At 44.5% G+C, this 22,945-nt stretch overlaps 1 protein-coding gene across 1 annotated transcript in view; it reads right to left on the bottom strand.

The window, feature by feature from the left end:
- The window catches only part of LOC124620087 (protein dachsous), a 327,560-nt gene that overhangs the window by 290,385 nt on the left and 14,230 nt on the right, over positions 1 to 22,945 (bottom strand). Inside the window, exons 2-4 of the mRNA XM_047146756.1 lie at positions 21,154 to 21,334; positions 5,409 to 5,694; positions 1,202 to 1,413 (exon numbers count right to left, since the gene is read on the bottom strand). Coding sequence (XP_047002712.1) covers positions 1,202 to 1,413; positions 5,409 to 5,694; positions 21,154 to 21,334 — 679 coding nt within the window. The remainder of the gene's footprint in view (positions 1 to 1,201; positions 1,414 to 5,408; positions 5,695 to 21,153; positions 21,335 to 22,945) is intronic.

Here is a 22,945-nt window from a genome sequence, read left to right as displayed (position 1 = left end):
TGAAAGGAACGCCTCGGCGCTCGTTGGTGACGTCACGTCAGGTAGGCACGGCGAACGCCAGGTCTGTTGCAGGCAGAAACGCCTGGGCATGCTTATCACTTTAAATCTCTTACTTTTGGACAAAATGTTTGGTATTGTTTTCGATTCTGCAGTTTTATTTAGATGAAAGATTTACTTACTATCGTAAAGCTACAAATGAAGATCATAGTTCTGTATTACTGAATCCTGTCGAAACAAACGTAGATCAATGTGAGAAGATGCTTTGCCCCATTGCAAGTTTCGGAAATTTTACATTCAAGTAACTATATTTACTTGATCCATTTTGTTATTGAAACTTACCCCAACCCCCTTACAATTAACTCGTTTCTTTTATTTGTTTATTTATTTTCGTTTGACATCGTCACTGGAAATGTCAACTAATTTACGTGTGTAAATGTCCAACTATTGCCAGTCATTAGATTACAGTCGTTTTCAACGAAAGGAATTCTAAATAGGAAACAAAATAGCTTCATACATCGAAAATACTGCTGAGCTTAAACATTTTTAAACATGCACATTAGACAAGATAAATATTCCTCTCTTGCAACTGAAAGGAGAAATTTTATAAGATAAAAAAATTTTATTTGATAAAACAAGTATCTCTCTTTTGCCTCTTCTTCTGTCCCCCACCCCCTCCCCCAAAGTGTACAATCGCAAGATATTTCATTGACATCCAGTGCTCCTCACCCCATAGTCAACCAAGATACCTAAAGAAGAGCACCAATATGTTCACAGTTTCTTGTAAAAGCAACCCAGTACAAATGTAACTTCCTCAGATTTACAAATAAGGTAAAGAAGCACGAATTCTGTTGCTGCTGGACCATGAAGTTGTTTTTGTATGTCAGTCCTTAAAACAGGTGGAAATTTAAGTTCAGAAGTACACTATTTGTTAAGAAGTGAAATGAATTGTACAATTAATTGATTGCAGGAATCTCTCAGAACAATGTGTGTTGGTCAACTACCGCCAATAGTTCCAGATTTTCCTGTGTGAGAGAGGGAGACACCACCATTATGAGTATGCCTGCAACAGATCTGGCGTTCGCCTTGCCAAGCTGACGTGACGTCGCCAACAAGCGCCGAGGCCTTCCTTTGAGTCGGTGTTGGTGGCACCCGCAGCTAGACGAGGCGGGGCAGCGAGCAGAGCGGCAGGTGGGGTACTCACCGATGTCGCTGCTGCTGGCCTTGACGGAGCCGACCACGGAGTGGCGGGGCGCGTCCTCGCGCACGCTGAAGGTGTAGCGCGGGTGCTGGAAGATGGGCGGCCGCTGCGACGCGTCGCTCACGCTCAGGAAGACCTCGGCGTCGTGCGGCGCGCGCAGCCCCCCGCCGTCCGTCGCCGACACGTTGATGCGGTGCTGCGACCGCGCCACCAGCCTGCCGGCAACACTCCGGTCGCAGCGCGTCCCCAACAAACCCCAGTCCATCCCACCCTCACTCACATCATCGCGGGAGTTGATCGCGAAATCGTAGCAGGTGAGGCTGAGCTGCAACTAAAAGCCGAGCCTCGTTCCCACTTCTCGTCAGCAACAGCTTCGGCCCCACACTCTTGCACTACTGGCCATTAAAATTGCTACACCACGAAGATGACGTACTACAGATTCGAAATTTAACCGACAGGAACGAGATGCTGTGATATGCAAATGACTAGCTTTTCAGAGCATTCACACAAGGTTGACGCCGGTGGCGACACCTACAACGTGCTGACATGACGAAAGTTTCCATCCGATTTCTCATACACAAACAGCAGTTGACCGGCGTTGCCTGGTGAAACGTTGTTGTGATGCCTCGTGTAAGGACGAGAAATGCGTACTATCACGTTTCCGACTTTGATAAAGGTCGGATTGTAGCCTATCGCGATTGCGGTTCATCGTATCGCGACATTGCTGCTCGCGTTGGTCGAGATCCAATGACTGTTGGCAGAATATGGAATCGGTGGGTTCAGGAGGATAATACGGAACGCCGTGCTGGATCCCAACGGCCTCGTATCACTAGCACTCGAGATGACAGGCATCTTATCCGCATAATTGTAACGGATCATGCAGCCACGTCTCGATCCCTCAGTCAACAGATGGGGACGTTTACAAGACAACAGCCATCTGCACGAACAGTTCGACGACGTTTGCAGCAGCATGGACTATCAGCTCGGAGACCAGGGCTGCGGTTACCCTTGACGCTGCATCACAGACAGGAGCGCTTGCGATGGTGTACTCAACGACGAACCTGGTTGCACGAATGGTAAAACGTCATTTTTTGGGATTAATCCAGGTTCTGTTTACAGCATCATGATGGTCGTATCCGTGTTTGGCGACATCGCATTGAATGCACATTGGAAGCGTGTATTCGTCATCGCCATACTGGCGTATCACCCGCCGTGATGGTCTGGGGTGCCATTGGTTACACGTCTCGGTTACCTCTTGTTCGCATTGACGGCACTTTGAACAGTGGACGTTACATTTCAGATGTGTTACGACCCGTGGCTCTGCCCTTCATTCGATCCCTGCGAAAACCTACATTTCAGCAGCATAATGCACGACCGCATGTTGCAGGTCCTGTACTGGCCTTTCTGGATACAGAAAATGTTCGACTGCTGCCCTGGCTAGCACATTCTCCAGATTTCGCACCAACTGAAAACATCTGGTCAATGGTGGCCCAGCAAGTGGCTCGTCACTACTCTGGATGAACTGTGGTATCGTGTTGAAGCTGCATGGGCAGCTGTACCTGTACGCGCCATCCAAGCTCTGTTTTGACTCAATGCCCAGGCATATCAAGGCCGTTATTACGGCCAGAAGTGGTTGTTCTGGGTACTGATTTCTCAGGATCTATGCACCAAAATTGCGTAAAAATGTAATCACATGTCAGTTCTCGTATAATATATTTGTCCAATGAATAGCCGTTTATCATCTGCATTTCTTCTTGGTGTAGCAATTTTAATGGCCAGTAGTGTAATTTGTACAATCTAAGAATCCCCTTCAAGTATCGATCACCCAGTTAATAATGATGCCCTCACTGCAGACACCGCTTTGAACCCTCAGGACACCAAGTCTAATCATAATGGTGACCTACAACTGCCACCTCATTCGACACACACCTTTTCCCATAGCAAAGCTCGTTATACCTCGAACCAATGTCCTGTGTCCCAAACTACAATTTCCACTCTCATATAACACCTGCATCCTACCCCCCAACCCCCATCCCCAAACCTATTCCTGTAAATGTAAGGCCGTGTCTTCTCCCACCAAACCAGAATAAGCCGTCCACATCCGTTCTGTCGATACAACACTTCCTCCAAACAATTTATTACGTCCCACCGCACCACCGAAGATACAGCCTGTTTCGTCAGCAAGGCTCTCCGTAATTTATCCATCCCTTTGACCTGAACGGATCCACGTCTTCCAATGAATCACACTAGCAGCCCGTTCTGTACTTCACCTAATCATCGCGACACACTCCCGAATCTACTCCATTTTTTGCAGGCTTGATAACCTTGTTATAAACCTCCTATCTTTAAGTACATATAAGCGGCGTAGAGAACAAAGCAAACATTATACGAGGGGTGTCCGGAAAGAAAGTTCTGAATGGTCGCGAAATGGAAATCACAGAGAAAATCCGATGAAGCTTAGCACAGAAGTGTTGGGCAGTGTCTCTTGTATACCCGTCAGCCGCGTCACGCTACATTTTGCAATTTAGCACGTAAAGATACCTAAAAATAGCGTCTCCCGCCAAGCGTGGGTGCCTCCCAAGACATTGCGCCTGATTTTAGGCACCCCCACATAATGTAACTGCCATGCATTTCCTTCTTCGTGACCATTCACGGCTGCACACTGCAGGGGCGACGAGGAAGCCCCTGCAGCATTTTCGACGGGAAGTGTTTGATCACCCATCGCACAGTCGGGACGAGGCTTCCTCTGATTTTTCACATTTCTGCTCACACGAACCGCTGTCTACAAAGACGACAGTTTGGCGCAGACAACGAGCTGCAGGCCAGCACAGGGAATTGGCGGGCAGCACAGGCGGCTGCCTCGTCTGACGAGAGTGTTAGAAAGCTGCGACAAATGTCTAAGTCGGGGCGCCCATTATGTGGTGACGAAGCTTGGAAGGTGTAGCTGACTCTTGCATTTCTGATTTTCACTGTTGTTTCCGCTTCGAGACGGATCGAAACTTACAGTCTGGACAACCCTCACATTTGCTGTCTTATATCTTTTAATAAACAGATCTTCTCTAAACAGTCTCCTGCTTCATAAATCGGCAGTACAACCGCCCATGGTGTTTGCCTGCCCCATATAGGGACATGTGGTGTCTATGCTTTTCAACAACTTCCAGGTTGTTCAAAATGCATTGCGAATCATGCTAAATGCTCCACGGTTCATTACGATTCATAATGACTTACGAATAAAGACTGTTTCAGAGGAGATCCGCTCCATATCTGAAAGCTTTCATGCCAAACCTCCTTCCTCAACCGACACACTCCTTCGTCAGTGAGTGCGAGCATGACACCGGTGACCTACTCAGACACAAACCCCCTAAACTGGTACTGTTATTGCGTCGGTAATACAAATTGTGGCTATCATGTGGCATGCAATGTCGTAACCATGCCTCCCACATATCCATGTATGTTACCTCTCACTCATCATTGTAAAAGTGTTTTGTAATATTGTAAATTGTAATGCTGTAATTGTAATATGGTACATTGCAAATAATGTTTAGATCTTTTTTATTGAATGAGGTATGTTGCCCAACACTTATGTGTAAGGACCCCTGTAACCTACCACTCATATACTTTGTAACACAGAACTAGAATCTATGTTCTCTCCTCATCCGTATCTTCTCATGCTGTGAGGTTTTCTTACTGCCTCCAGTGTAAAGTTGCTACGTTCTGCAAGTCATATGAAATGTTATGGAGTTGGGTGTTTATCCACTGTAACATTTCTATTCTAGCTCTCCTTGATCCGCGTCACAAACTCAGCCAGATCCTCTTCCTCCATCTCAACCCTCCTAAGGCTCTCCAGAAGACTCTCATCAGCCCCTCACCTACCACCCATTTCCGCTCTCTTTCCGATAATCTCAGTCTCAAAGTCATCTCCACATTTAATCTGAGCTGGTCATCAAGTCCTAGACAGACCACCTGCAACTCCAACATCAACACCCTCATCGAAACCCTCTGCAGAATTACAAGATCAACTCTACCACCATCGGTGACACCATCCCACCAAGATCAGCAGTTTAGACTAACGAGATTTGCATCTTTTGTCATATCTTACACGACTTTTCTTTTCAACTTCATGGCTGAAGAGTAGATAAATTGCAGCTGTCACTCCGACTCGAAAAGCGGGACGGGAAACAAACACGGGTAGACACGTGACAAGACTCACCTGCCGGGCTGCGTGACGAAGATCTCGCCCGTGGACCTGTCGACGCGGAAGAGCCCGGCGGCGTCGCCCGCCACGATGCGATACGACACGGCGCCGAACTTCCCCGAGTCGGGGTCGGTGGCGACGACCGCCACCACGGGCTGCGACGCCGACACGCCGACGCCGCCGCCGCCGCCCCCGCCGCCCTCGGGCAGCGACACGTTGTACGTGCGCGGGTAGAACGTAGGCACGTTGTCGTTCACGTCGGTCAGCTGCACCTTCACCATGGCGGTCGTGCTCAGCCCACCTGCGACAGGCGTCCACACACCGAACTACAGACTGGGGGCAGCCAACAGCGATCGACAAAGCATTCTCCAGAATCACAAAAGCTTGAGCACGCCTGACTGAAAAAGATGTGGATTACAAAGATCTCGTTCGACCCATGCATGAATACTGCTTGTCCATCCGAGATACTTATAAGGGAACCTCCCCATCGCACCCCCCTCAGATTTAGTTATAAGTTGGCACAGTGGATAGGCCTTGAAAAACTGAACACAGATCAATCGAGAAAACAGGAAGAAGTTGTGTGGAACTATGAAAAAAATAAGCAAAATATACAAACTGAGTAGTTCATGCGCAAAATAGGCAACAACAAGGATAGTGTGAGCTCAAGAGCGCCTTGGTCCCGTGGTTAGCGTGAGCAGCTGCGAAACAAGAGGTCCTTGGTTCAAGTCTTCCCTTGAGTGAAAAGTTTACTTTCTTTATTTTCGCAAAGTTATGATCTGTCCGTTCGTTCACTGTAATAAGTTAGTGTCTGTGTTTTGCGACCGCACCGCAAAACCGTGCGATTAGTAGACGAAAGGACGTGCCTCTCCAATGAGAACCGAAAATATTTGATCGCAAGGTCATAGGTCAACCGATTCCTCCACAGGAAAACACGTCTGATATATTCTATACGACACTGGTGACGGCATATGCGTCGCATGACAGGAATATGTTGTCGACCCACCTAACTCGCACACTTGGCGAATGGGTAACAAGAGTCTTCTACCTTGCCCGATTTAGGTTTTCTTGTGGAAGTGATAATCACTCCCAAAAAAGTGATGAAAACAGAAGAGTTTGTCACATAAACTGCAACAAATGAATGCAACAGTTTCACAGTCGCACAGTTTTCCCTGTGCCCTGTTCAAAACATATGTTTTTAACGTTTTCAAATTTTCCGTGTGTAGACCGTCAAATCCTGCAAATCCAAGAAAATCTGAACATGTCCTGGAATTTTGGAGAGCGAAGCTGATTATGTGTGAGTGTCCGAAAATAAAAAAAATTGAACTTATCATTGGAGGGAAGACATGAACCAAGGACCTCTCGTTCCGCAGCTGCTCACGCAAACCGCGGGACCACAGCGCTCCCGAGCTCATCCTATCCTTGATGTTGCCTATCTTGCACATGGACTACTCAGTTTGTATATTTTGCTTATTTTTTCATAGTTCCTCCCAACTTCTTCCTGTTTTCTCGACTGATCTGTGTTCAGTTTTTCAAGGCCTATCCACTGTGCCAACTTATTATTAAATCTGAGAAGGGTGAGATGGGGAGGTTTCCTTGTTTGCATTTACGATTAATAGAGAGTTTGACACGATCGTAAGAAAATGCGGAAAGACCCGAACAAAATTCACATTGATGTAATTAGTTGCAGTTCTCCTTTAACATGGTTAAAAGCAGATAAACTGTCCGTAAAAAAGAAGATGAATAGGTAGTAGTTATCGCCTGCAAAAAGCCATATTGTGTAAGTATTTGGACGCGATATGAAATGAACGAGCACGTAAAATCAGTGATAGGTAAAGCGAATCAAAGATGGATTTGTTGGAAGGGTTCCAGACCTGCGGGGTTCATCAGTAAAGGAAATTGCATACAGGTTTCTCATGCGACAAAGACTACAGAATAAAAGGAGGGAAGGTAAATTGATGTTGTGATTTAGTGATTCTGTGGCAGAGAGACAATGGAAAGGAAAGCTGCCAGATAGATATTAACATGAATACTGCCCATATTGCCGCAGAATGTGAAAGAATTCGTTTTGCAATACAATGTGCTACGTAACTAACAACATCATGCTACAAACATAATTATGTAACTTCTGTATGGCACATTTGGAGTCTCAAATGTAACGAAAAATTAGTTTGTTGTAATTATTGAACAATTTTACAAGGGAGTGAGGACGATCTGTAAAGGAAAGTACATTGTCTGGATCAGATGTGCAAGGGCAAAAATTGTAATATTTCTCACTGAAAGGCTAAGATTATGGATTTTAAAGGAAAAGATCCTCTACGTTCTAAAGCAGTGCTAAAGGGTAATGTCTTAAGACAAGTTTCTCATTTTAATTTCTTAGATAAATTGTCTGAATGGAAATGACAAACACAATAAATTAAATAAATTTCAGATGTGTGGTACAATACAAAGAACATTAGGAAACAAAGTGCGTAAAATACAATTTTGTAAAGCAATAGCTACATTTGTTTTGAGTACGTTTCAGAGTGCCTGACAATAAGAAAGTAAGACAGAAAAAAAAGATTTTACATGCCACTGAAATGCAATTTATGAGGCACACGAGGCGTTACAGTCTGAGGAATCAGATAAGAAATGAATGCATCAGTGCTGATTTGGTCAACGGATTAATAAAACAAAAGGGAGTAAGTTGAGAAGAGCACCTGTATATGATGACAGAAGGAACAATAACAAAATTGTTGACGCTTTCGTGGCCACTTGTTGACATATTGTGAGGTGGCTTTTGTCTCAACGACTTCGGCCTACGTTTGCTGAACGATTTTCATGCCCTTTCGCTAATTAACGACTGCCTGGCACATTGTCACAGGTACACCCTCCACTGCTGATGGCGGACTGCGAGGAAAACTACATTTTGGGAAGACAACGGAGGAGACGTCTGGACTAAAATCCAGTGAAGAAGAAGAAGATGATGATGAAGAAGAGGAAACAATGGATGTGTATAGAAATAATATACAGTCACGCCGGTTCAACAATAACCGTAATGGATAAGTTTTGTAAAACCTTGTAGTAAAATGTTCTTTGGGGCTGCGATGGCATTTACAGCTGAAAGAAACGAGTTTTTGGTTATACCGACTTTTTCGTCTCCAGTTTAACCTGACTCTTAAAACAGTTCAGAAATAATCGATGGATATAAAATGTAGACTGGCAATGGCAAGGAAAGCGTTTCTGAAGAAGAGAAATTTGTTAACATCGAGTATTGATTTAAGTGTCAGGAAATCGTTTCTGAAAGTATTTGTATGGAGTGTAGCCATGTATGGAAGTCAAACATGGACGATAAATAGTTTAGACAAGAAGAGAATAGAAGCTTTCGAAATGTGGTGCTACAGAAGAATGCTGAAGATTAGATGGGTAGATCACATAATTAATGTGGAGGTATTGAATAGAACTGGGGAGAAGAGGAGTTTGTGGCACAACTTGACAAGGAGAAGGGACCGTTTGGTAGGACATGTTCTGAGGCATCAAGGGATCACTAATTTAGTATTGGAGGGAAGCGTGGAGGGTAAAAATTGTAGAGGGAGACCAAGAGATGAGTACACTAAGCAGATTCAGAAGGATGTAGGCTGCAGTAGGTACTGGGAGATGAAGAATCTTGCACAGGATAAAGTGGCATGGAGAGCTGCATCAAACCAGTCTCAGGACTGAAGACCACAACAACAACAACATGTCTACAAACTGATGACTTTCCTACATCATCACTTTTGTTTGTATCGATTTTTCGCCCTGAAGCAACCACAAAATTAGCAGTTCCGTTAGCATTCCAATTTTATAGCACATTAATAAAATTATAGGTATTCTTCATGTCGGCCAGTTGCGCTAATGAAATATTGTGGAGTTTTCACTATGACATCCGACGTCTCACCCGAAAACCATATATACAACATGTCCGTCGGGAAAACCTCAAGCAACATATAGGTATATCGATTAAATTTGCCTTCACTTGTGAGGGACATTGTGGATGTATTCTCCTCATAACGTGTTGCAAGTCTGATGTAGCTCCTTACGTTTTTAATCTCTCAGAGCAAACGGAGAAGCGTCGTACTTCATTGCTGTTACACTTCTTAAAATAATTCCAACCTAGGGATGGTGCGATTCCACAATACAACCGATGTCCTAAGACGATAAGGAGAAAGTGGGTGCAAGACTTGCACACTACACGTACACACGTACCGTTTGATATGCCACGCCACATGGTATTAAAGTACACTATTTTCTCAGCAATGCTGTAGTGATTCTTATGTCATTTGCTTCTTGCTAGTTTCTGTTGGCGTTGTTATTAGTCGCTGTTCCCATTTTAAATAATAACCCAATATTTCAAAGGAATGGAAATTTTACAAATAAACATTTTTCGATCGAAAAGAAAGTTTGATTTAAGAAACAAAAATTTTAGCACTGCTGCTACGGCAAATTGATATTTTTAACCCGCTTATTAGTAAGAAATTTTAAAAAATGTTATAACTGAGACTAGGCAAATACCGAAAATAGCCGAGATTCGGACCTAAAATAACGGTACCGGTTTTAGCCGATCGGTTTGTAACACCATAGCTTAGACACTACATACCTTTTGTTGATTCATTTAGATTTCTATTGTGTTCAACAGCCCATCGTTGAACTTCTGTAATTAGTGTACGATTAATTCGATTCTGTAATGAAGCGTAATCTCTGTAATATGCACAATATGAGCAAATGATGTTTTGTCTTCCTCATATAATCTCTTTGGTTATGTTTAAAATTAAATAATTTTATTTAGAAATACTAATATGTGCAAATGTTGTGTTTTATTTAAAATGTTTGTTTGCTGTTATGTAAACTGCTGACCTTCACTTAGGGTTCTTAGTGAGTTTGTATGTAAAAGGTGTAGTGGTTCCCCTCGGGAACGGAACTGTGTAGCGCGCGCAAATTGTGGTTGGCCTAGGTAGAAAAGGTGGAACAAGAGTCAGTCGGGGACGAGCTACCAAACCGCGAACTGTACATGTAAAAGTTGTATATTGTGCTGGTTCGAAGAGAGGCTTTCACTGACGTTTTCCAATGCCTCGGATGGATGGACAAAGAGCTGGAATTATTCTGAAATTGGTATCTATCATCGCCACCAAGAAATGACAAGAGTCCAGCAATTCGACCTATCAACATGCAATCACTGTAACAGAACACTATAATAATGTACAGTGAAGGATCAGCTTATTGGATGTGTTAGTGTGCTCAAATATAAGGTAATTTGTAACTGAATTTATGTACCCAACTGCCGGTCGCGGTGGCCGTGCGGTTCTAGGCGCTGCAGTCCGGAACCGCGGGACTGCTACGGTCGCAGGTTCGAATCCTGCTTCGGGCATGGATGTGTGTGATGTCCTTAGGTTAGTTAGGTTTAAGTAGTTCTAAGTTCTAGGGGACTGATGACCTGAGATGTTAAGTCCCATAGTGCTCAGAGCCATTTGAACCATTTTTGTACCTACCTTGATTTTTTTTCTTATCATAACACCTCTCCGGTTCCTCTTCGTTTGAACTAAAGTGATTACCGAGTGTCCTCACTGAAAGAACATTAAAGCCCAGTGTTTTGCTAATTAATGCCTCTTGAACATAGTAAAAAGAAAGTTAAAGTTAATGTGGCAAGAGAGTGAGTTAAAGTAAATGATGCTTGCAGAGAATAATTTTTCTATTAAAACTGATTATTAATATGTTGCTGCCAACTTCAAAAGTAAAAGTTCTTAAGACTGAGGCTTATAAAGTTTTGCTTAGTAAATGATCACAATGCTGCCTGTTGTAAATCGCAGAAGGTGAGTCAGTATCTTACAAATACGTTAATTTTGTGTCTCACTGTAATAAAAGTGGAAAACTGCAATTGTGGAAAGTTATATACTCATGCTTGCTAAGCACTTGTTTCTTTCGTGTATTGAAAGTGCATATTAATAGTGTAATAGGATTCACAGGTTATCCTTTATGCTCATTAAAAATAACAATTAATAAAAAGACCACTATTTATGAAAAGAATAATTTCTTTATTCAAAAGACAGTGAGAAGTAACCTGTTAATGAATTCCATTTAATCTTCATTCTTAATAGAAAAGTATTTAGTTGAGAGAGATTTAACCTGTGATCAGTTCATAATTTTGCAGTGAACTACATTTACAATTTTATGTGAACTAGGAAAATGTGTGAAAAGTAACACTGAACCTATGTCCAATTTATGATTCTACAGTGAATGTTAATAGTAACGTTATAAAGACCATTCAGTTTGATAAGCCCTGAAAGTAATAGTGTGTTTCGTTATCTGTTAGATTTTTGCAAATAGTTTGTTATGCTCTAGCTGTTAGTCCCAACCTTAACGGTGACATATGCAGGTGTGAGAGTTCATTGCACTCGCGTGTGGTAAAGTATAGGTTGTGTTTGTCCGTTAAAGTTACTAATAACTATCTTCTTAAACAAGAATGTTAATCATTCTCTTGCCTAATTAGGCTAGCGACCGTTTTCTTTATCCTTTAAACAGTGTGGATAGGTTAAATATCATTTATTACTGTTTAAATATTTACGTATTTCTGACTTTCGCTTCCGATACGCAACCTCCGTTAGGTATATCACGGTCAACATAACAAAATTCCTCTCAGAGGGTAACACTGCTCTGTTGCTTTATACCATAATTACTCTAACAAAATAGTTCCATTTTACAAACTGTCTCCAGTTTTGAGGTTATGGTATAGCAGTAGCGGACGTTAGTTTTATACGTGGCTTTTCCGTGACAGGAGTGTTTGTTCTGTTGTGGCATAGTACGTAATAAACCAAAATTGGTATTTGATTACAAGAGCTACGTAAACACGTATTGCAGTGTTATCGGTTTCTCGCGCCCCTACTGTGGGGGCGAGTCGCGGTCGCCAGGGAGCCCCCTCGCACCCGCACCTGCTTGTGACGTCACAGTGCGTTTACGAGGCGGCCGGCGCCTCGCAGCGGCGGAGGGGCGTGAGTCCGAGACGGACGGACAGCGGCCAGCTCGGAGCGTCCATTACGCAGCCGACCAGCGGCCAATAAAGTGTCGAGCGCTGCGCGGCGCCGACTTCTTCCTCCCTAATGAGTCGCCCGCTTCATTGCTCTCTCGGGAGCGCGCGCGGCCGGCGCCCATCATCACAGAGCAATTGCCCAATTTGTCTTGAAACTGGCGGCCAAATTGTTTGATACCGGGTCCGGCGGGGCCGCCATTACTGCGGGGGCAGCGCCGGATTGAGCCGTCATTAGCACAAGACAATGCACCCTCCCCGCTACCCGCGCGCGCACCCCCGATCGGCCGCCTAAATGGACCACTTACCGCGGCTTTTTGTGCGCGCCGCCCGCCTAGTGACGACTGCCGCGTCCGCAGGAAAAACTCGTAAATCCTGCGCGTCATCGCGGTCGCCGCGCGCGGGTGGCCGGCGCTCCCCGCGTATCGCGTAACGAGCCCGGCCGCTCCGTATTTTATCACTCGTAAATTTTCCGGCTCCGTACTGCCGCTCTCGGCGAGTTCCCCTTTCCGTAGGGGCCCCTCGGTAAATAGCGCCCTAGCCCCACCCGAACCTTCTGCTTCCAGAACGATTTACATGTCAAGTAAATCACGGACAAGTGTGTAAACGGGCGCCAGTCCTTTGTCTCCCCGATTCAATAAAACACGAGGTAGATGGCTAGAGACGCGGATTTATGGCCTCGTTTCACAAAGTAGTAACGGATCTCATTCGTCGAACCTCGGAAGAATGATTAGATGTGGAAATCGAGCGCTATACTGCTCGCCAGTGTAATACGAGTGGCTGCGGCGTGGAATGAACACACGCACCAAGACACAATCTAAAATGGTGACAATATGGTAACCGGACTTAATTTTTCGGAAGAAGCGTACGAATTGGCAATTGCCTCAGCAAATGGTTCAAATGGTGCAAATGGCTCTGAGCACTATGACACTTAACTTCTGAGGTCATCAGTCCCCTAGAACTTAGAACTAATTAAACCTATCTAACCTAAGGACATCACACACATCCATGCCCGAGGCAGGATTCGAACCTGCGACCGTAGCGGTCGCTCGGTTCCAGACAGCAGCGCCTAGAACCGCACGGCCACTCCGGCCGGCTTTGCCTCAGCAATTGTTACGCTTATTCAAAGCATCCTTTCTGTGAGCCGATTTCCCAGTTCCACTTCTCGTTAGCCAAGTAAAAACTTAAGAATCGCTTCTGGAAATTCCGACTGAGCTTCCACATTTCTCTTCGTGTAAACGCTCTACCGAATTCGAGTTGTGAGTCAGTAATCAAGTTACTTCTTTGTTTTTAGGGTGTTACTTAATGTGGAGGAATTGATTTTGTGTGGAGTGAAGAATAAGTAGAAGTTTTATTCATTTCCTTTATTTATTTAAAGAGAAGCGCATTTTATCTTCATTAGCTGCAAACAGATACGTAAGTAGAGTGAAATTTTCACTCTACAGCGGAGTGTGCGCTGATATGAAACTTCCTGGCAGATTAAAACGGTGTGCCGGACCGAGACTTGAACCCGGGACCTTTGCCTTTCGCGGGCAAGTGCTCTACCAACTGAGCTACCCAAGCACGACTCACGCCCCGTCTTCACAGCTTTAATTCCGCCAGTACCTCGTCTCCTACCTTCCAGCTTCACAGAAGCTCTCCTGCGCAGAAGGTAGGAGACGAGGTACTGGTGGAATTAAAGCTGTGAAGACGGGGCGTGAGTCGTGCTTGGGTAGCTCAGTTGGTAGAGCACTTGCCCGCGAAAGGCAAAGGTCCCGAGTTGGAGTCTCGGTCCGGCACACCGTTTAAATCTGCCAGGAAGTTTCAGATACGTAAGTGCTAGTCTGCTTGCATACTCAGCCAGGTCGGTCCCGCAACCTCATACTCTGTCCCATTATGTTAACTCCTACTTCCCCACTCTCTCAGAGTTGCAAAGGCACTAGTAAACAATCAATGGCTTGTGATAAAGCATTTGCTGATTATGTGCACAAGAATATGAACGTGTCTTCAGTCATTCCAAAGTCCTCTAGCTGGTCCAAGTGTCCAAAATTTTTGAGTACAATAATGTTCCGCTAATAATAGCAGCCAAGCTTATTTCTACAAAGTGCACGATATACACGAGCAGTTTCGCATCGTATGTATAATATTTTTAAACACTTCTTCTTGAACAATCTCCACCTTATTACGAGTTCACTGATATCCATGAGGAAATCGTAATCTCTCACAATTAAAATACTATTAAGGTACCGATGACTTGGTTTCACCGAGCTGACGAAATCAGACCAGCTGATTTACAAGCGCCATTCGCGTAAAACTGACGCTTGAAAGCTGATACTTATTTGGGCTGGCAAAATCTGTTCAGTCCTAACATTCAAACATGCTACAAAAAATAGTTACTGATATTCGATTTTCGACTTCCGTCAGTTCTGTAGCAAGTAAACGTAGTACGTGAGTAGTTAGACTGGCGCAACTACAGCCGATTTCAATTAGTTGGCGTTTGGCAGGTAGTGAATAGAAATGCTCCCGCCGGCAATGTATCAATGGGAGGCTGGCATTTTGGATTCTCACAGTGTTGCGACTACGCTGCGCACAATATTGTTCCTTTAGTTAACAGGACTCGACTATGTGCACAGTAAACGTAACTTCGGACGAAATTTCAATTAAGAACGGTTTTCTGACATCCTTATAGACATCACAGAGAGCAACACAATATGTGAATTTGAGAATTTTCGTCTTTTTTTTTAGGTAATAGGCAGGGACTTTAAAGTCTGTACTTGTCACGATTTAAATAGCTACATCTATATTCCGCAGACACATTATGGAGTGTTGTGGGGGGTATTTCTGTTACTACTATTTCGTCGCACTTACCTGTTACATTCGCGAATGGCTTGTGGGAATAATAAGTGTGGCCAAGCCTTCGCATTTGCTCTAATTTCTCGAAGTTTCTCGAGGTGATCATTTCGCGAGACGTACGCAGGAAGAAGTAATACGTTGCCCGACTCTTTACGGAACTTACTCTCTTGGAATTTCAAATGTAAACCTCTCCGTGATGCACAAAGCCTCTTTTGTAGGTTCTGCCACTGGAGTTGTCTGAGCATCTTCGTAATGTTGTCGTGCCGAGCGAACGATTCCCCGAGGAAACACATAACAATCCAATACGATACGCGACTTAGGAAACATCGGTTGCGGAGCGAGGTATTTCGGTAATCAACTACTGAAACAGGGTTTCAGCAAGGTCAATGGCTTTCCCAAATAACAAAGCTATTTGGGGAGCAAAATAACTGATGATGGTAGAAGTAGAGAGGATATAAAATGTAGACTGGCAATGGCAAGGAAAGCGTTTCTGAAGGAGAGAAATTTGTTAACATCGAGTATAGATTTAAGTGTCAGGAAGTCGTTTCTGAAAGTATTTGTACGGAGTGTAGCTATGGATGGAAGTTAAACGTGGACGATCAATAATTTAGACAAGAAGAGAATAAAAGCTTTCGAAATGTGGTGCTACAGAAGAATGCTGAAGTTAGATGGGTAGATCACATAGCTAATGAGGAGGTATTGAATAGCATTGGAGAGAAGAGAAATTTGTGGCGCATCTTGACTAGAAGAAGGGATCGGTTTATAGGGCATATTCTGAGGCATCAAGGGATCACCAATTTAGTATTGGAGGGCAGCGTGGAGGGTAAAAAGAGATGAATACACTAGACAGATTCAGAAGCATGTAGGCTGCAGAAGGTACTGGGAGATGAAGAAGCTTGCAAAGGATAGAATAGCATGGAGAGTTGCATCAAACCAGCCTCTGGACTGAAGACAACAACAACAACAATAGCTTTCAAGGTACGAAGTGATTGCTTGATGTTTCCCGTTCGGAAAAGTTTCACCCATTTCAAAAAAGAAATTGACATAACACCGGCCCTAATAAAAATTAAGAACAAATTATTAACATGCTTAGATACAGTACACATTCAGGGCTTCCCAGACTTTTCCTCTGACGAAGCACTTTGAGAATCTGATACTTTCATGGAAACCCTGTTTACTTCGAAGGCTCATAAAATTTTAAAAATTGAGAAAACGTGGTGTATTCAGTAAGTACTTCAAATTTAAATTGTAACTAATAATACAGAAATCAAAATAAAATTTGTAAATGTCACTAGTATGGAGAATGAAAACATGGTCCAGATAGGCTGCATTCTTTTTTTTTTTTTTCCTATGCGATTGGCCAATTTCAACTTTGGTCATTTTCAAGCATGTATCTTAAGCTTTGAGCGATATATTACAATCTAAAATAAAGATTGATGCTTCAGATACGTGCCTGAAAATGTCCAATTGTCGAAATTGGCCAATCGTATAGATAATAATAATAAAAAAATTACAATCTATGTGGACCATGTTTTCATTCTCAAAACACGTTCAGGCTGTGGACCGCCACAAAAATAAAATTTTATAATTAGTGTCGTCACAATGTTAGAAAAAATGGCTTCTTATTAATAGTTTTTCACGGAGCACTTACTCCGTAGGGGAATTTCAGATCTTTCTTCGTCTTCTTCACTTCATGGAGTAGGCTTACAACCAGTTCCGTTTTAACTAGATCCGTTTGTTTCTCGGTCGTCATATATCTATGTTACCCACTGGAATATGATTGTTTACTTGCTTTGTATTTGATTTTTGTAAGAACAGAAAGTTAAGGAAACGACGGGGCACAATTTTACACTGCGCAGTAAGCGGACATTCAGAAAAGATCAGGAAGAAGGGCTGGAGGCACTGGAAAAGTGGTATGGAGGAAAAAATAGGCTGAGAGTTGGGCAAACAGGGTGAGGAGTCGTGTTGAGAAGATCAGGGAGAAGTAAAATCAATTTTCTAACGCCGCGGAGAAGGAAGGGTCGTGACGGGCTGCAGACAGTGCTCGGAGCGACAACGACGAAGACGTGCTAGATGGCCTCTAATTTAAATCAGACTACGGGATTATAGAGTTCGGGGGCGAAGACCGGCGCGAACACGAGGAGCCGCGGCAGCTGGGATTTAAAGAAAGAGGCTGGGAGAGAAGTTAATAAAAAAGCCGGGTGGCCGGCGGCCGGCGCGCCGAAAAAAGCCCCGGCGTCTGCGCGGCGCGGCGCGGCGGCGCTGGGATTCCGGCCGCTTATTTATGTGGAGGCGCGGGTGACAGATTCCAGCCACCCGGCCCGCTTTGATTTAGGAGCGACCTATGACTGGCGGCCGCGCCCTCGGCGTTTAGCGGGCACCGCCGGTGACTGGCGGGTTTGCTCTCGGAAGTGCAGCAGCCAGAGGAAGTCGGTAGCAAACGTCTACAACATTCGACAGTATTTAACGTGGTGTAAAAACCTCTGTAGATTGTTCGTACCGAGCGAGGCGACACAGTGGCAAGATGCTGGACTCGCAGTCTCGAGGACGGCGGTTCGAATCTCCCTCTGGCAATCCAGATGAAGAAATATCACTGGGAGTTATGATAAAATCAGGAAGTGTCCTTTTCAGCGACGCGAGAGTCTCTCGAAGACCAGCGATAAAAGGACTACTAATGGAAGAAAATTTTCGTGATATGACTGAGTGATCTGGGTTGAGTGTCCTGTGGCGCGTTCTCCTTGGATATTCGAGGAGAAACGGCTGCTGATGAGCCCGGTGGAAAGGCGATTTGGATGCTGGGACAGAGTTAGTCAGAGCCACCAATGGAAATGGAAATGCTAGGGTAGACCGTTCACCTGGTGCAAGTCTTTCGAATTGACGCCACTTCGGCGACTTGCATGTCGATGGGAAAAATGATGATGATAAGGACTACACAACACCCAGTCCCTGAGCGGAGAATATCTCCGACCCAGCCGGGAATCGAACCCGGGCTGTCAGGTATGACATTCCGTCGCGCTGACCACTCAGCTACCAGCGGCGCACCAGCCACCAATGTGAGTTCAGGAATTGTTTCTTGACACGGGTTGGACATTTCATACTCCAAGACAGAAAAATTAATTCGTATTAGAAAGGCTTCCAGTGGACTAGATACCGTAACATGGACAGAATAATTCATTAGTACTCTGACAGTAGCGTACAGTCAATAGTTATAATGAGTAATTATATTCAGTTCTTCAGAATGGTTACGTACACATTCTGAGTGTCAGAGCACTAGTTGCTCTAGGAGTACTATGTCATTATTCATATTTTATTAAATGGCGCATCTACTCGACGGTAAATAATCCTGATATTTCGTTTTAAGAAGTTTGCAGACCTGATATTTCGTTTTAAGAAGTTTGCAGAGTTATCAACACCGAATAAAGATTGTATGAATGTATGCTTTAATATTTGTACAATTACAATTTTTATTACACAACCTGCATTACGTAACGATACTGCAGGTTTAACGAATACATCTCACATTGTCAGAATGGGAAAAAGCGGTCGTAAGCAGATAATCAAACGTAAAATCATAAAAATTTTAAAAACGTTCTATAAAACTTTTTAAAACTTCAAAAATATGTTTATATATTGTCTCAACTACATTTTACATTAATTTTTTTTTAATTTGGCGACCAGTTTCGGTATCTTTACTATCATCTTCAGATCACATGTAGCATTATAAATGCACTCGCAGTGTACAACACTACTGCATCGTCCGTAGCACTGTTGTTTTAGATCTTCAGGTAAAATGTGCTATGTACAGCCACTCTACCTGTGCCATCAGTTGACACAAGAGCCTGCACAGAGTCGTAAAAATGCCCAGAAACTACGACATAATTATTGACGTTACAGATAGTAGCTGCAAGCGGAGTTTTGCCATGTAAGCTGTACCTGAACTCACAAGTAATGAAGTCAAATGTCACGGACGATGCAAAGATGTAATTCATTCTGAGTGCATTTATAATTGTGTATTGTGTATTGAAACCGAGGACCTATAAACGACGGAGAGGCTTAATCCTTGCCATAGCCCTCAGTGGTTCACAGCCCCACAACAGGCCACAGCAATCCACCCACCCCACCGCCGCCCCACATGAAACTCAGGGTTGTTGTGCGATTAGACCCCCAGGGGAAACATATATTGTGAAAGATAGAGAAATTTATGCTGTTTTTATTGATTTCGAAAAAGCTTCCGACAGAGTACAGTGGAACAACGTGATGGATGTTTTGAAGGGGAAAGGAGTAGATTTGAAGGAGAGAGGATTGGTGCAGAACCTACATTTACAACAAAAAGTAAGAATAAGGACTGGAAATGAAATTCTGAAGGAAGCAGCATTGGAAGGGGCGTTAGACAAGCCCGTTGCCTCTCTCCTTTGTTGTCCAACCTATCCCTGGAAGAGATTATTGCAAGACTCGGATGGAAAAAAGGAGGAGTGTCTATTGACGGAAAGAGAATAGAATGTATATGATTTGCTGATGACATCGTATCTGTGGCAGAAAGTGAACGAACTGTAAATAAAATGCCAAAATATCTGAATGATGGTTGTGTGGAATACGAAAAAAATGGTTCAAATGGCTCTGAGCACTATGGGACTTAACATCTGAGGTTATCAGTCCCCTAGACTTAGAACTACTTAAACCTAACTAACCTAAGGACATCACACACATCCATGCCCGAGGCAGGATTCGAACCTGCGACTGTAGCAGTCACGTGGTTCCGGAGTGAAGCGCCTAGAACCGCTCGGCCACCGCCGCCGGCGTGGAATATGGGATGAGAATCAATACAGCAAAAACAAAGAGTAAGGTGATCGGCAAAGGAAGGAGATTGGCACATATTAAGATGGGACAAGTTGTTATTAGCCAGGTAAAAGCATTAAAATATCTTGGAAGTACGATTACTGAAGACTTGAGATGCAGTCAGGGGGTGAAAAATCGCATTGCTATAGCGAAGGTGGCATTAAATAGGAAGAGGAGATTATTATGTGGAAAACTAGATAAAGGTCTGTGGAAAAGACTTGGCAAGTGTTTTGTTTGGAGTGTGGCCCGTATCGGGCGGAAACACGGACACTGAGACGAGAGGATGAGAGAAGGATAGAAGCATTCGAGACGTGGATGTTGAGGAGTAAGGAGAGGATAACCTGCGCGGAAAGAGTAAGTAACGAAAGAGTGTTGGAAACTGTCGTTGAGAGGAAAAGAGTTCTGCAGGTTATAAAAGAAAGGAAGGTGAACTGGATGGGACATTCGACGAGACAGGAGTGCCTACTTGCAGGCGCTTTGGAAGGCATAGTTCGTGAGAGGAGATTGAGAGGAAGGAGGAGATACGAGATGACAGAGAGATAAAGGGAAACGGAAATTACGGGGATCCGAAGAGTATGGCAGTAGACAGGAGAGCACGGAAAGTAACGACGCCAATACCTGCCTTTGGGCAGAACGTTGCTGCTGATGACGATGAACTGATTCTCAATGAAAGAATGATAAAGGAATCGCATTACTGCTACAGACAACACAAATTTGGACTGTGTGTTGTTCCACGTTTGGAACTGAATAATGCAAAAAGAATTATTGAAATGTGTACCTTTTCATTGATTGCACGGTCGTTCAGCAGCGATGGGGGTTAGGTCTAGACAAAATACTGGAAGATGTCGCCAGCGGCACAAAATCGAAGGGCGATGGGCGCCAGTTGACCTAGTTACGCCACCGGCCACAGTAGAAGGTCTTGTTAAGGGGTAAATTAATTTCAGCCAAAACTCCGTGGAGGAGACTGGCAGTTGCGTCCACCTACGCGCGCGCGCACACGCAGCAGCAGCAGCAGCGGCAGTGGAGAGCAGAGAGAGAGAGAGAGAGAGAGGTACTGACCCCTGTCTGTGGCGATGACGGGGAACTCGAACGAGCTGCGCGCCTCGTAGTCGAGCTCGCCGGCGACGCACAGCTCTCCGGTGCCGGAGCGCACCTCGAGCTGGCCGCCGCGCCCGAAGCCCTCGCCCAGCGTGTAGTTGACCATCGCGTTGACGCCGCAGTCCGGGTCCGTCGCCGACACCTGCGGGCACACCGAGCAGACACGCGCCGTCACTCACTCGTCTTCCGCAGTCGCCGAAGCACGTGTATACGCTCAGGTACCTTCGCGGCACAACTCTGAGCACACAGCCAAGGAAATTGGTTGGTTGGTTGTTAGGGGAAGGAGACCAGACAGCGAGGTCATCGGTCTCATCGGATTAAGGAAGGACGGGGAAGGAAGTCGGCCGTGCCCTTTCACAGGAACCATCCCGGCATTTGCCTGGAGCGATTTAGGGAAATCACGGAAAACCTAAATCAGGATGGCCGGACGCGGGATTGAACCGTCGTCCTCCCGAATGCGAGTCCAGTGTGCTAACCACTGCGCCACCTCGCTCGGTCACGTCGAATGGATCTGCAAGCGAGCACGGCTATCCAATCTACAATAGACCAGCCCATGCGAAGAAAATTATCAATATACTGTAATAAACAAATACATCCTTAATTCAACAGGTCGATGCCACATCAGTAATTTCTCTCTACGTATGACATACGATTAAAAAATATATTTCTCTTTGCATATGACACAAGTGTCTTTGTTTAAGACTTGGAATGCTACAGCTAACAGAGTAGTCGGTAACGTCACTATGTCCCTTTCAGAGAACAAGTTGACGCTTAACTGCAACAAAACGTAATGCAAACAGTTTCTGAAGCGGAAAACTACTAAAAGCGAGCTTATACCGTCACACGGTGGTCAAACGGTGAGTGAAGTCCATTTTTTCTACGTCTGAGGGCATTTAATAAACTTTCTTGGCAGTATCAAGTTGAAGTTGATATTTGAAATACAAAAGAGATTAGACGAAAGGCTTTCTCGAAAACTCCACGTTCAAGAACTTGTGCAGTAACTAAACGCTGTTATGTTCACCAAAAGAATAATCTCCACCGACTCTAACACTGAAAATGCGAGGGCTTGCCTCAAATGGCTCTGAGCACTATGGGACTTAACATCTGGAGTCATCAGTCCCCTAGAACTTAGAACTACTTAAACGTAACTAACCTAAGGACATCACACACAATTCCGGCCGGCCGGAGTGGCTGTGCGGTTCTAGGCGCTACAGTCTGGAGCCGAGCGACCGCTACGGTCGCAGGTTGGAATCCTGCGTCGGGCATGGATGTGTGTGATGTCCTTAGGTTAGTAGGTTTAATTAGTTCTAAGTTCTAGGCGACTGATGACCTCAGAAGTTAAGTCGCATAGTGCTCAGAGACATTTGAACCATTTTTTCAACCATCACACACATCCATGCCCGAGGCAGGTTTCGAACCTGCGACCGTAGCAGCCGCGTGGTTACGGACTGATGCGCCTAGAACCGCTCGCGAAGGCTTGTTTGATTTGCTTACGTTCACTGTTATCTTGTTAGCGTTATATTCTGTGTCAATTCGGTGCACTCACCAAAACATTCTTGGCTTACGAAAGGGTGGACAGGCAGATCTGCGCTGTCTGTTCCCGAATTTCGTGTAGGCTGTTGTTTACGTTCTTTGATTTCTAACGTTGCCATTCCTGTGCATATATTCCAATATGGGATTTGTTGTTCACGACATTCACCCAATTCATCTAGAAGAACAAACTGAAAAATTCGTTCACCGAAGATTAGACAGA

The sequence above is a fragment of the Schistocerca americana genome, chromosome 6 (assembly GCF_021461395.2).
Source record: "Schistocerca americana isolate TAMUIC-IGC-003095 chromosome 6, iqSchAmer2.1, whole genome shotgun sequence".
In the NCBI taxonomy this organism is placed as follows: domain Eukaryota; kingdom Metazoa; phylum Arthropoda; class Insecta; order Orthoptera; family Acrididae; genus Schistocerca; species Schistocerca americana.
The sequence above is the reverse complement of the archived record's forward strand: the minus strand, read 5'-3'. Positions and strand labels throughout refer to the sequence as shown.